This window comes from Suncus etruscus, chromosome 14 (genome assembly GCF_024139225.1).
Source record: "Suncus etruscus isolate mSunEtr1 chromosome 14, mSunEtr1.pri.cur, whole genome shotgun sequence".
NCBI lineage: Eukaryota > Metazoa > Chordata > Mammalia > Eulipotyphla > Soricidae > Suncus > Suncus etruscus.
In genome coordinates this window covers 4,226,367-4,241,356 of record NC_064861.1, presented here as the reverse complement: position 1 = coordinate 4,241,356, position 14,990 = coordinate 4,226,367, and the positions used below count along the sequence as shown (strand labels likewise).

At 44.3% G+C, this 14,990-nt stretch overlaps 1 protein-coding gene across 1 annotated transcript in view; it reads left to right on the top strand.

Annotated features, from left to right (window-relative positions):
* Positions 1-5,223: 5,223 nt before the first annotated feature.
* The window catches only part of TBCK (TBC1 domain containing kinase), a 201,886-nt gene continuing 192,119 nt past the window's right edge, over positions 5,224-14,990 (top strand). The window contains exon 1 of the mRNA XM_049786875.1: positions 5,224-5,440. Coding sequence (XP_049642832.1) covers positions 5,248-5,440 — 193 coding nt within the window. The 5' untranslated portion in view covers positions 5,224-5,247. The remainder of the gene's footprint in view (positions 5,441-14,990) is intronic.

Genomic DNA, 14,990 nt, shown 5'->3' with positions numbered 1-14,990 from the left:
TAAAAAGAAATGAAGCACTGATCTAACTAATTAATCTAATCAAAATACTCCTTTATTTTTATTTTGGGAGGGGAGCTAGGAAGAGCAGTGGTTATGAGCGCCTCCTCGCTCTTGGCTGAGGTCACTCCCAACCACACTACGGGTAATATGAGGTGCTGGCTTTTGAGATGACAAGAGAGCTCAATGGGCTGGAGGGCACAAAGTTGCATTTTTAAGGCCAGAGCTATAATTTCTCCAGAGGGTCTGATTATGAAGCCCAGAATACAGGTCAAGGGGCACCTGTTAACTCTTAAAACCAGCATTTTCTGAAAGTTTTGGGAGTGTAAACTTAGAAAATGCTACAATCTCATTTAAAAGATAGTTTATATAAATGCACACAAAGCAATTACAAATGTAACATTTACATATAAAAAATAAGATAAACAGTACGCTGGGGATGTTTCTTGTGCTTAGATGGTGGGAGAGTCATTTCTCCCTCTTTACTTTCTTTTTTTTTTTTTTTTTTGGTTTTTGGGCCACACCCGGCGGTGCTCAGGGGTTACTCCTGGCTGTCTGCTCAGAAATAGCTCCTGGCAGGCACGGGGGACCATATGGGACACCGGGATTCGAACCAACCACCTTTGGTCCTGGATCGGCTGCTTGCAAGGCAAACGCTGCTGTGCTATCTCTCCGGGCCCTTCCCTTTACTTTCTTGGGGGTTGTCTCCCAAATAGTGTTTAGGGGTCTAAGTGTTGTAATGAACTGAAATGAATGCAATGGTTCAATGTTCAGCCTTGTGATAAATGATACAGGGCCCAGCTGTTATTGGAGTCATCAGGGCCACTTCTCCCCTTCACTAATTAAAATAAAGATGACCCTTTCAGGGGCCGGAGATGAACCTTTTCAGGGGCTGGAGATATATAGCATAGTGGTAGGGCATTTGTCTTGCATGCAGCCAGGCGGGGAGGGACCCTGTCCGATTCCCAGTATCCCATATGGTCCCCCAGCCTGCCGGGGAGGGGGGGAGGAACTTCTGAAGGCATAGCCAGGAACACCGCTGGGTATGACCCCAAAACCAATCAATCAATGAATAAAAAAAATAAAAAGATGAACCTTCTAGATAAGCATTATTTAAATTATTCTGCCCTTTTTAATTGTGTTCTTCTCAATACTAATGCTATTTTATCAAAATTTACCTCGAACTAGTCAGACAAAATTGATCTTCCCAAATAAATGAATTTAGACTATCTGAAAATTAAAGTCATACAGTTTAGAAGGCCTGGAATCTTTGATAGCTATCTTGTGTTCCAGTACTCAATGTCAAAAGCCAAACATAAGCAAATGATATCACTCTGAAACAGAAATTTTAGGTGTCAGCCATTGTAAAATTACTCTAACCATAAAATGCTCTATAATATTTTACATGCACTGAGGGAATAAAAAAGAAACTATTTAGGAGATGAGGATTATCTCTGTGGTCAGGGGCACATGACATGCATGCACAGACCCTAAATTCATCCCCAACAATGGCGCTCCAAGCAGCACTGGGTGTGGCCCAGGCAGCTCGTGAGCAGAGCAGTGTGTAGTGCTGATGGCCCCTGGTGCCACCGGACGCCACAGGGCACTACATCGCTGGGCCTTACTCAACAGGCTAGCCCAGCCAGTCAAGTATCACGATACAGGAAGGCACTGAGACACTTGAGCGCTGCTTTAAGGCCAACACCACCACCGGAACAGTACACATGATTAACTAATGCAACACCTTATCAGTCCCACCCATATTACCTAGCAGAAGGTCTCTGAAATAGGGTCTTTCTAAAAGTCCAAGCATTCGGTGGGGGTTTCTGTTCTGGGGTCATATTCAATGGCTCTGGGCTTATTTTTATCTCGTAGCTCTGGGACCATGTGGTGCCAGGACACAATTCTAGTTTCCGCAGGCAAGTCAGATGCTCAGCGTGTGAGCTCTCTTTCTGCCCCACCCGTATTTTCACTTTCCGCCTCTTCTTTACCGGCGTTCCCGAAAGCACGGCCACTCTTCAGTTTGGTGTCAAGTTTCCGATGAAGGTTAAAAGTAAAGACTAGGGCCCGGAGAGACAGCACAGCGGCGTTTGCCTTGCAAGCAGCCAATCCAGGACCCAAGGCGGTCGGTTCGAATCCCGGTGTCCCATAGGGTCCCCCGTGCCTGCCAGGAGCTGTTTCTGCGCAGACAGCCGGGAGTGACCCCTGAGCACCGCCGGGTGTGGCCCAAAAACAAAAAACATAAAAATAAAGACTGAACTCAACAGCTAGCGAAGCACATGCAGGGCGTTTCAAAGACAGTCGTATAGTGTTCCGGTGCTCTTAGCGCGCAGAGTTCCCCTCGACGACCCAGCGCACCCTCTGAGGCCGGGGTGCAGCCTTGGCGCCGGCATGTGCGCCCGCCGCCTTTCCCGTCTCGAGTCTCTCTTACCTCTGGACACCTAGCGCCGTCGCTCTGGATTAGGAGGTCCGAGGCGAGGACTCAGAGGCCTGAACTTCCCTGAGCCACGTAGGTGGCTGACGACACTCGCGGGCCAAGTTCAGGACAGGAGGCCGCTCCCGGCCGCTGCCAGCCCAGCCGGACGCCGGCGCTCCTCTGCGGACCTGGAACACGCAAGAGCCACGCGGTCGCCCGCGCCGCCGGCCCCGGCGCGCTCAGGGCGCCCGGACACGGCTCCGAGCTGCCCGCGGCATCTGTGCTGCCGCCCCCGGGCCCGAGAGCGCTCGCGCTCCTCTCGGCGCCGCCCGCACCCTCGCGCCTCCCCTCGCCAGCACCGCGCGCTCGGCCGCCCGGCTCCGAGGGGCCTCGAGGCTGCCTGGGCCCCGCGTGCTCCCACTCGGCCGCGCCCTCCACCCCCGCCCGCCGCCCCGAGGTCGCGAGTCGGCGCCCCGGGCCCGCTGGAGCCCCGCGACCCACCGCGACCCGCCGGCCGAACCTCCTCGCCGCCGCGGGCCCGACCCTCCCTCTGGCTCTGCCTCTGCCGAGCCGCGGCCCCGCGCGCCGCGCAGCGACGAAGGACCCGGACAGGCGCCCGCCGCGCGCCGGCCCTGCGCGCTCGCACTGCGCCTCGCCTCGGCCGCGCAGGCTCCGCGCTAGACGCCCGCCGGGGCCTTCCTCGCTGCGGGCCGCGCACGCGTGACGTCGGCGGAAGCGCCCTCGGCTGCGCTGTCCCTGCGCTGTCCGCTCCCGGCGCGGCTGCGCTGTCCGCTCCCGGCGCGGCTGCGCTGTCCGCTCCCGGCCTCCCGCGCCGCTCCGGGGCTCCGCTGAGCTGCGGCTGCAGCAGCCGCCGCGGCGACTCTCACAGGCAGGTATTGGTCCGCCCAGCCCCGGCGCCGTCCTGGGCGGGTCGCCGAACGTGCGCAGACCTTCGGGGAGCCCGCCCGCTCTCGGGCCCTTCCAGCCGGAGCTTGCAGCTCGTCCGCCCGAAAGGCGCGTCAGGGCTCCGGGCCTCTGGGAGCTGGACCCCCGGAGCGCAGCCAGCACAGCCTTCAGCCCTCTCACTCGCCTCTTCGCGCCGACCTTGCCGCCCTCCGCCGCGGCCCTGTGTCTTCAAGGGTTCAGCACACTGCTGAAATGGAGATTGGATGGCGGAGTGCGGGAAATGAGGGAGCGGAAGGAAGGGACGTCAAAGTGGCCACTGGTTGCCTTGCATGGGCCTCCCTCCTGTCCCCGGCCTCGTCTGTGACAGTCACTCAGCGGAAGCATATAAAGCAAATGGCCCAGTATTACTCTCCTCACACATGCAGTTTGTAACAGAGCAGTACTATTCTCCCAGAAAACATGTGTAAATGGCTGTATTGATGATTAAATGAGCATCTTTTGAACCTTACGGTACTTCCCACCCAATTTAACTCTTAGAGCTTCAAGTTCTTTGAGACAAAACTTGAGCCCTCGTCACTGTTGACTGGATCAACAGCGATGCACTCCACTCAGAAGCACTCCACTTCATGATACCTGGCAAATGAATTTTCAGACCCAACTTGCATTCATCATTCTTCTCAAGTAATCACCTCCATTGGCTTCTTTACATCCACCAATGAATTGTATATGCAATTTTAAAATGAGCCACTGAGGTTTTATAGCAGGTGTGGCACTCACTTCTCTTGCATGCATCTGACCCCGAGCTCAATCTCAGGCACCCCTTATGGTTCCCAGCACTGCTGGGAATGATCCCTGAATGCTGAGCCAGGAGTAAGCCCTGAGCACCCCTGGTTGTGGGCCCCAAGCAAACAAGCAAATGAAAAGAGTATGGCTATCTATCTACTTACCCAGTATATGAAATACATATTACATATAATTATGTGTTGTGTGTATTGTATTATCATGCATAATAATCTAATGTATATTATATAATGTGCGTTATCTAACATGTGTGTAATATATCACATGTGATATATATGTGTAATAATATATGTTATGACCCTGTGTAAATGTATTCCTGAATATAGTTAGTGTTTCTTTTTTTTTTTTTTTTGGTTTTTGGGCCACACCCGGTAACGCTCAGGGGTTACTCCTGGCTATGCGCTCAGAAGTTGCTCCTGGCTTGGGGGACCATATGGGACGCCGGGGGATCGAACCGCGGTCCGTCCAAGGCTAGCGCAGGCAAGGAGGCGCACCTTACCTTTAGCGCCACCGCCCGGCCCCTAGTGTTTCTTTTTTTAACGTAATGAAAATTGGCCGAAAAATTGCCTGACTTTTTTTAACCCATTTACTGTTACATTTCTAAAAAGTACCGCCTGGCAATGTGGCTCAACTATAGATTATTTACTTTGCATGGGTGATGCCCCGAGTTTCATGACTACCTCACCACCCCTCCCACCTCCAGAAGTAAGAAGCTCCTAGGCTTGTCATCGCATGTAGCTAGGCAATAGTTGATTATTCTCATTCCTTCAAACATTTTAGCCATTCAGCTGACTTTGGACATGTAAGTTATTTCCAGTTTGCTAATATTAGGAATACTACCACTGAGTTTATACCTCCTGTGTCTTTGTGTGACAGTACTGCCTTTCATGCCATCACATCCTTTTTATTGTTATTTAGAGCTGTAATATATTTGATCATAACTTGTAATGAGTGGATTTTCCCTTCACTTTTCACTTGTAATTTTTCATTGTTGATATTTTTTAACTGTGAAGCCTCAAAGAAGGCATTTTTCTTTAGGTAAAATACACACTGCAGAGCATGAGAATGTCTGAATGTCATATTGATTCTCTTTCCTCAGGTTCCCTTAGCAGAACTGGCCAGCAAATATGTTCCCCTTAAAGGATGCAGAAATGGGTGCCTTTACCTTCTTTGCCTCTGCCCTACCACATGACGTCTGTGGAAGCAATGGACTTCCTCTCACACCAAATTCCATCAAAATTTTAGGGTGCTTTCAAATCCTGAAGACTCTTACCCATCCCAGACTGTGTCAGTATGTGGATATCTCTAGAGGAAAGCATGGTGAGTTACTGCTTTTCTATTTGGGGCTTTCAACTCTTATCAGGATAAATTATAAACATACAATAAGTATATCATTAACATGTGCATGTGCTGTCATATATGTGCCTGCATCTACATGTGTGTATACCACAGAGTCCTGTTTTCATGCTTGACCAGTTCTTCTAGGTGAAGTCTAAATGAAGGATTTTAGCCCTTCCTGATCCTGACCTACTTTCCTACTAGGATGTATTTCTTATCAACTCTATCCCATCACCCTCCAGCCCAATCAAACTGAATCATTTGAGTTTTCTAACTATAACTGTTTCTCTGGTGTCCTTTAAAAACAACAGCAGGGGTTAGAGCAATAGCACACTATAGGGCATTGCACATGGCTGACCCAGGATGAAGCTGGGTTCGATCCCCAGTGTCCCATATGGACCCCCGAGCCAGGAGCGATTTCTGAGTGCATAGCCAGGAGTAACCCCTAAGCATCACCAGGTGTGATCCAAAAACAAAAACAAAAAAAAAAAAAAGAAAGAAAGAAAAGAAACACAATAGCAAAACAGCTTCAGCAGTTGGCTGATTTCTCTCCTGAGTTGGGTTAGGAGATGCCCATTCCCTGCCATCTGAGCTTGGTTGCTCTCCTAGACTTGATTTTTTTTTTTGAGAGGGGGGTGGTCCTGGGCTTAGAAATTGCTCCTGGCAGTCTCGGGAGACCTTATAAAATGCTGGGAATCCATCCTGGGTTGGCTGCATGCAAAGCAAACGTCCTACTGCTGTCCTATCTCTCCACCCCCATGATTTTTTGGGGGGTGGAAGGGTTGCACCCGGCAGCACTCAGGGGCTATTTCTGGCTCTACACTTAGAAATTGCTCCTGGCAGGCTCGGGGGACTATATGGGATGCCGGGATTTAAACCATAGTCCTTCTGCATGCAAGACAACTGCCCTAAATCCATGCTGTCTCTCCAGCCCCGTGATTTTTAGGTTTTATTTTGTTGGTCTCTTCTGAGGCTTCTCAGTTTTTGCAGTTTAGGACTGAATGACCTCCACCTCTGACCTCATGAGCCACCTCTTCATCCATTTCTTAGTATCCAATGAAAAAAAAATGTTTATGAAAAGAAATCAGTGAAAAAATGTTTGTTGAATGAGTGAACAGATGAAAGACAACCATGTCTAAATGTCTGAATCATCCCTGTGTTCATATCCAAAAATCAGGGCTTTCTATGTTAGGGAAACCACCTATTTTTTTTTCTGTTCGTTTTTAGTCTTTGGCCACACCTGATGACTTTCAGGGGTTACTCCTCACTATGCGCTCTGAAATCGCTCCTGGCTTGGGGGACCATATGGGACACGGGGGATTGAACCGCGGTCCATCCTAGGCTAGCGTGCACAAGACAGACGCCTTACTGCTTACACCACCGCTCCGGCCCCATGGGAAACCACCTATTCTTAAGTACATTCTTTTACCTGTTACAAGGAAACAAACCCAGTAATGTTAGGAACTTTAGGATTATTTACTGGGATGTCTTTTTTGCCTGTCAGAAATCATTTGGATTAGCTCTGAATAAAAAAAGAGTTACCAACTTTTTGGTTTAGTTGTGTTTTGAGGAGGCCTCTTCTCCTTGGACTTCTGGAGACCAATTCTGTCAATACTCAACCTGGCTATGTAAGCCTAATGGTTGGAACTTAGGTCTGGTGGTACAGTTCTACTTGACCTACTTGGTACTGGGGATAGAACTATGGCTACCGCATATAATGCTTGTGCTTCAATCCTTTGTGCTGTCTACAAACCCTAAGTTTTGGGGGGGAGAAGTGGAATTGAAATTTATATTAACCTTTTCTTAAAGGGTTAATGCACAAAAGAGTCCAACACCACACATTCTACCAAAGTGTCCACATCCCATCACTGTTGTCCCAGTGTCCTCACCTGCCTGTTATCCACTTACACCTCTTGCCATGGTAACTTCCTACTAAAGACCAGTTCTCAATTTCTGTTGCCTTTGAGCATTTGTTATTTCCTTACTGTGTTTCTTTATATCCCACATATGAGGGAATTCATTCAGCATCTTTCCTTCTTTGACTAACTTCACTCAGTATGATACTTTCCTTATGTTGTGAGATTTCTTTTATTTTTTTTATCTTTATTTAAACACCGTGATTACAAACATGACTGTAGTTGGGTTTTAGTCACAAAAAGAACACCCTCCTTCACCATTTACTGCATCATATTTTTCATCACTGCAGCTCACACATGTTCCAAACTTTGTAGCCTCAGGCTCCCAAACTAGGACCTGGAAAGACATGGCCTGGAAGCAAACAGGAAGTCAACACAGGAAATAATCCACACAGTTAAAGGGTATAAGAACAAGTTCAGAAATTCCAACACTTAAGCCAGTAATCCCACCACACAAGCCTTCTGCTCCTAAGAAGGAAAACAGCTTAGTGGAGGAAGACCAAAGAATGAGCCCTTGCCTTCTTGAAACCCAGGCTTTTATTATCAAGAACTAGTCCACACTCTAAGGTGGGGAAGGAATACCAAGTACGGAGTGACCCAGTAATCCCATCACCAGATCATACCCTAGGGTGGAGTGTGAATACTGATTAGAATAGGACGCAGTAATCCAACATCAAACCTTTATGGAAGCTTACTTAATACTATGTTATCCTTGTGCAAAGATGAGAAATACAGGATTACAGTTCTAAAATAAGGTCAAGATGTAGCAGAGGAGAAAAACTCAAACAGTATAATTTAGTAATAATATAGCAATATTTATACATATCAATAACATAGCAATATATAAAGCAATTTAGCCATAATATAGTTGCTATAATAGATAATGTCGCATGTTTGTATACAAAGGAGAAAATAACCAACTCTTTATTGAAGAGTATTTGCTATTGCTCAAATCCCTATATATAAATTTTGGGTAGTTAAAGGGCATTAGAAAAGAGATGGTGGCTTTCAGTCTTATATATTTATGTTCAATTATGTTAATGACACTGGTGACCTAAAAGGATTGATGAATTTTTGAAAGATATACTGGTTTTGATTGGTGACATATTCCTAAGAAATCAAATCTTAATGTCTTTTGTTAGACATTTGTGTTTGGGGCCACACCCAGCTATGTTCAGAGCTTACTCCTAGTTCTCCTGCTCAAGGAACACTCCTGGTTGGCTTAGAGGACCATAGGTGGTGCCAGGGATCAAACTCAATCTGGTATGTGCAAGTCAAGTGCCTTCTGTGTCTTCCCCATTCACCAGCCCAAAACATTTGTATTTATAAAGGAAAATGAATTTCTGGATTATAATATGTTTTCCAAAAATGTTTGAGAGTACTTAAAGGGTACAAGAATGAGTTCAGGAATTCCAACACTCAAGCCAGCAATCCCACCACACAAGCCTTTTCCTAAGAAAGAAAGCAGCTTAGTGAAGGAAGACCAAAGAATGAGCCCTTGCCTTCTTGAAACACAGGCTTTTATTAGCAAGAACCAGACCATGCCCAAAGGTGGGAAAAGAATACCAAGTGTGGTTATGTATAAGTATATATCAACGTACATACTTGGCACATCAAAGTATATATCAATGTTTATATCAACGCATATACTTAGTACATCAAAGAAAAACATATATCCAAAAGAGGAATAACACATAAAGTCATAATATATAAAGTCATTAATCATTTCTTTTTTACATTGTAGTTGAAGTAACATGGTTACAATTATAACATGGTTATAGTACTTATATAGAGAAAATTATTGGCCTTCTACAGCCACCGAGTGTATACTGAATTTTCCTTCAATCTGTTTTATGGGTTCTGATCTATCTCCAAGGTCTTTACCCATTTTGAAATAGATTTTATGTATGGTGTGAAACAGAGATACAGCTCCATTCTTTTGCAAGTATATTTCCATTATTTTCCATTATCTTTTTTTTTATTTTATTTTATTTTTTATTTTTAATTATGAGAACAAGGATGCAAAGAAAGAGGACAAGGTAAAGTTACAGTGGAAGGACAATCACCCATAAAATAATTCTCAGAAGTCCCCTTGCTGATATCTTAACTTTGAAATTTCAGCCAAAGAACATTAAGATAAATAAGACAGAATCCATGTACAATTACTTTGTCCCGCAAGTCCCAAGATTGTAACACATTATAATATTTCTTAACAGCACACAAGGCAATCTAAAGCCATAAAACTTACGTAACTCCTTAAACATTACAGGCATAGTACTTTTTTTACATTTCCATGTACGTGCATATTAGCTTAAGTTAACCTCAAATTTTAAGTGGGTTCTTTTTAAGGATTAGAGTCAAAGGAGCGCAGTAAAAATGGTGTTAGAGTGGCAATTGTTGTTTGCATAGGCCCATCAAAATATGAGGGACATGGAAAGAAATAACCTTGACCTAAATACAAAGAGACCCGACCCCTGAAGTTTCCTGGCACAAGACCAACTCTAAGCTCCAGGCAAGCTAGATCGTCCAATCCAAGACATTGTCTGTAGTGCTAACACACTTTTATTTTTTACACAGTCTCTGTTGTTGGTATCATGTTTCTGTATTAAAGATCCTGTAAACTGCATATCCTACATTGAAGTCAGGATGTGGAGCGTCCTCTCGTTTCACCTCACAATCAAAGGGCAATGCAGGGAGCCCTGTCCTGTAAGCAGGTCGTTGATGTTGTTAAGTCTTCTCAGTGTTAAGGGAAGTCTCTTTTGAGCAGGTCGATGTCTGAGCATTGTAGGGTCTTCCGTGGTAGAGGATTACTTCCAGGTGATGTTATAGACAAGCCTGGATGTTTTGTGGATGGCTTCCCTGGTTCAGGGGTGAATGGAAAATGCCCTTCTGAGGTCTGTGCCAGGTCAATGTTCAGGGTGTAAGGTCCCCTTGCACTACAAGATTTGTGTGTTCCAATCTCTATTAGATAGGATCTTATTTGTATGTATAGTATTTTCCCATTTTAATGTGCCTATGCAAAAAAGGAGCAATGCCACGTGGTGTTATTGGCGCATATGGGGGCCATAGGAACAATTCCAACAATTCCCATGATATGGTTCAATCATAAGCATTAAACTGGGGGACTCTTTCACCAAAATTCCTTGTTAAACAGCTCAAAAAGAGAAGATAAAAAGTGGTTAGAATCATCATTGTATAAAACAACATTTAGTAAGAATTATAGTTGTCAGAGAAAAAACACAAAATATTCTAAAGAAATACGTGTCCATTTTATGTATGTATGTTATGAAACAGTTTGGGGTTGTTACACACAATGCATGGCTTTGGTCTGTGATTAGGATTGTACACAACTGAAGTTAAAAAGAGTAATGTAGGTTAGTGACGTTTGGGGGGGTTAGAGAGTTAAGGAGTAAAAAAGAGCTTTGTAGGGGTGTGTGAAAGGGCAGAATAAAAAATGAACATTCTAGATATGCAAAACATACTCTCAATAAATGAAGTACGCGCGGGGGCTCATGCCCCCTCGCGGTTCTGTAGTTTTTGGATGCATAGGGAGGAATTTCTCACCCCCTCCCCCCAGGGCCCGATTAACCAGGCGTGGCCCTGAAGACCCGCCTGGTGTGGGGGGGGGATCTTGTTCCCCTGGACTATGTGGTCAGCCCAGGGGGCCTATGGCTAGCTTTCCTGCCCAAAGCCCCCAACATACCAGGCAAAGGAACCAGAAATCCTGGCATGCAGAGTGTTCTGAGCCCAGCCGAGCCTCTGTAGTTTTTGGATGCACAGTGAGGAATTTCTCACCCCCTCCCCCCCAGGGCCCGATTAACCAGGTGTGGTCCTGAAGACCCGCCTGGTGTGGGGGGGGATCTTGTTCCCCTGGACTATGTGGTCAGCCCAGGGGGCCTATGGCTAGCTGTCCTGCCCAAAGCCCCCAACATACCAAGCAAAGGCACCAGAAATCCTGGCATGCGGAGTGTTTTCCATTATCTTTTTGCAGTTTTTTTCATTATTTCAGAGATTGACCTGGCTTCACTTCTATTTATACCAACTAAGTTAGTTGTTCATACATCTGTGTCTTTGCTTTCAGATTTTCCATGTTCTTGAAAGTTCATTTTTACGCTAGAATCAAACTTTTTATTACTGTATCTTTAGATATAGTTTAAAGTTGAGAGGTTATTATTTATGTAGATTATAAGTTTATTTGTAAACTTCTTTTGGTTTAGTGGAAAATCAAATATGCTTCAAATTAGTTTTTTATAATGAGGTAATCTATTAAGAACTAAATTCTAGATGCTTACCAAAAATCTGGAAAGACGATTAGTTGCAAGATTTATAATGTTCACACAATCTGCTCTCCCAGTGAAGTATGGAGGTGTTAGATATAAGTCTCTTTGGGGGATCTAAGACCTCTTGCATATGTTGCATGAGCAGTATTCTCCACACATCTGGAAAATAAGTTTGCTTTATATCTTTCTCATCAGTTGATCTTTGAGTTGTGAAGCCTCTGCGGCTGGTTGGATGAACATCTAAGGAAACTAAATTTGACAGTTAAAATAGCAGCTCTTAACACCAGTGCCATCCGGGTAGCAGGAGGTCTGTGGATTTCCTGAAGTTGTACATAATAGCTTGGATGTGCACATGCAAACACACACCCCTGATTTTCTGGACAACAACTCTGTTTTTAAAAATCATTCTCAAAAACCATTCTTGATACTAAAATAGCATTTAAAAGTGTTATATCCAGAGCTATGAGAGAGAATTTTGCTTCTTTATGTAAAAACAAAATTGAGAGGTTGTAATGTAGAACCCCCAAACCTTCTAAAATTAAATTGGGAGGGTCAGTGCGGTGGTACAAGGTGTATGGTGTTTGCCTGGCCTGCGCTAGCCTAGGATAGACTGTGGTTCCTGGCATCCCATATGGTCCCCCAAGCCAGGAGTGATTTCTGAGCACATAGCCAGGAGTAACAACTGAGCATCACCAGGTGTGGCCCAAAACCAAAATTAAATTAAATTAAATTGGGGGCTGGAGCAGTGGCGCAAGAGGTAAGGCATCCGCTTTGCCTGTGCTAGCCTAGGATGGACCGCAGTTCAATCCCCAGCATCCCATATGGTTCCCCAAGTTAGGAGCCATTTCTGAGTGCATAGCCAGGAGTGACCCCAGAGTGCCACCAGGCATGGCAAATAAATAAATAAATAAAAATTAAATTAAATTGGCCTGTACCTCAGAGTATATCATGTTTCCCAATCTCAAGATTCACTGCATTATCACTACTGCATAAAGGTTTTTTTATGCTACGTAGAAGCAAATCTAATAAACCTGAAGTTGGATTCCCTAATACATCTGGGGTGAAAGGTGTATTTTTTAACTTTATGAAGAGAACTCTGTTGATTAGTGAGAACCACAGCCACAGAAGACTTTCTAGATTCAGTCATCTGCCAAAAGTTTAGAAAGGAACTTTTAGAAGGTTTATTGGTGATATTAAAAACTCTTTTAAGACAGGGTCTGGAGAGATAGTATAGTGGGTAGGGCTCTTCCTTCTTGCATATAACAGATCTTGATTCAATCCCCCCATCCCATCTGGACTTCCATCCCATTAGGAATGATTCCTGAGTACAGAACCAGGAGTAGCCCCTGATCACTACCAGATGTGATCACTACCATAACAACAAAAATATTGTAAGACAAAATTTTTGCTTTTGTTGATTATTTTATAAATAAGTGTAGCCCCCTCAAACCAAAAATCAAACAAAAGCAAAACACTGTTGCTAATTTTGCACATGAACCTTCTTTGTAATTGTCAACATCCTATAGGAATTGAACTCTTAGGCAAAGTTAGATACTGCTAATTTGGAGCCAGCCCAAAATTGGGAGACCATTAGACCTATTTCCAATATTGCTAGATATTCTGCCCACTGCTTTTCCTATTGAAGTTCAGCAGCCCTCTCTGCTAGGATGGTGTAGGTCACAGTTAGCTATAAAATTCAAATCCTTCCAGTTTTATTACCCAAAATGAAAAAATATATTGGTGATTGTCAAAAGGTTAGGGATTTTGATTTCCATTTTTATGTTTGCAGTCTCCTTGTCTTGCAAACTTCAGGAGCAAAGAGCTGAATCAGAATAAGTATTTACATAGCAGTTTGTTCCAAAATGCCACAGCCATTTCAGTTGTATCTAGCTTGGAAGATATTAAGAGGTTTCCTATCTACAGTGTCCCAGGTGAATGCACATTTCTCAATGATGTATTCCTACATGATTTTGGTTTGGACTCCACTTAATGATCAGGATTTTTTTTCTTTTCTTTTGTCTTTGCTATGAAGACAACTCACATCTTGTCATTGTTAGTGGCCATACCTTCCTCATCTTCCACAGAGTTACATGTTCCATATGGTCTGTTTTGGTGACATTGTGTTTTCATATGTTAGGTTGCTCAGAAAGTCAAGCTTTTGTTGTTTTTCTATAGATTGCATAAAACTGATTCAAGATGATACTTTTTACTTGTTAAATTAACTGGATGAAGTATTTAATCCAAAAAGCAGACATTGGATTAGAATTTGAGGGCTTGCTTGTGAAAATGAAAGTTTGGGAAATTCTGTTTAAAAATAAGACACTCCCAGAAAGAGAAGCCCCTGAACTCTGCTGAAACTCAGATGCCAGCACCCCTATCTGCCTGTCTTCTGTGCTGTGCTGCATTTTCGGCATGATTTCATCCTGTGTGTGGCTCATCAGCGGACGGCTCGCCTTCCTTGGAGCCTTCCCTGGAGGTAAGTTTACACACCGAGAAAGGGAGGAGGCCAGAGGAGCGCGGCCGCTCCGCTTCGTCCCGGCTGTGCACATCATTTAGCCAATGAATACAACCACAACACATAGAAAAGCCCACAATACAAGTGTGACAATGGGGAAACAACGCAGGCCAGCGCCAGACATAGAAAATGACGATGGCAACTCTGATGACTTGAACATGACCAACCAACTAGTCAGTCTCTCAGATAAGGAGTTTAGAGTCACATTATGGAAGATGTTCAAAGAACTCAAAGAAAGTATAGAAGAGAACACTAATAAGAATCAAGAGAATATGAAGATAGAAATCAGAAAACTCCAAACTGAAATTTCAGGTCAAATATCAGGTCTGAAAAACTCAGTAGATGAATTAAAGAAAAAAATGGTTGAGCTTTTCCATGGGTTAACAGCAGCTGAGGACAGAATTAGTACACTGGAAGATGAGATGAATAACAATTCCATACAGCAGAAGAAATTGGAAAAAGGCCTTAAAGCAAATGATCAAACAATGGAAAAATTACTCAAAGAATGGGAACAGATGAAAATAGAAGTCTATGATAAGCTCAACAGAAACAACTTAAGAATCATTTGAGTCCCAGAGACCCAGGAAGAAAATCTCCAGGAAGAATCAACAGTCAAAAGCATCATTAAAGAGAAACTACCAGAGCTAAAGAATACATGCGATCAAATCCTGCATGCTTGAATAGTACCAACTAAAAGAGATCCCAGAAAAAACACCCCAAGACACATCCTAGTCACAATGACGAATCCCAAAGATAGAGACAGAATTCTGAAAGCAGCAAGATAGAAAAGAGAAATTACATTCAAGGGAGCATCCTTGAGA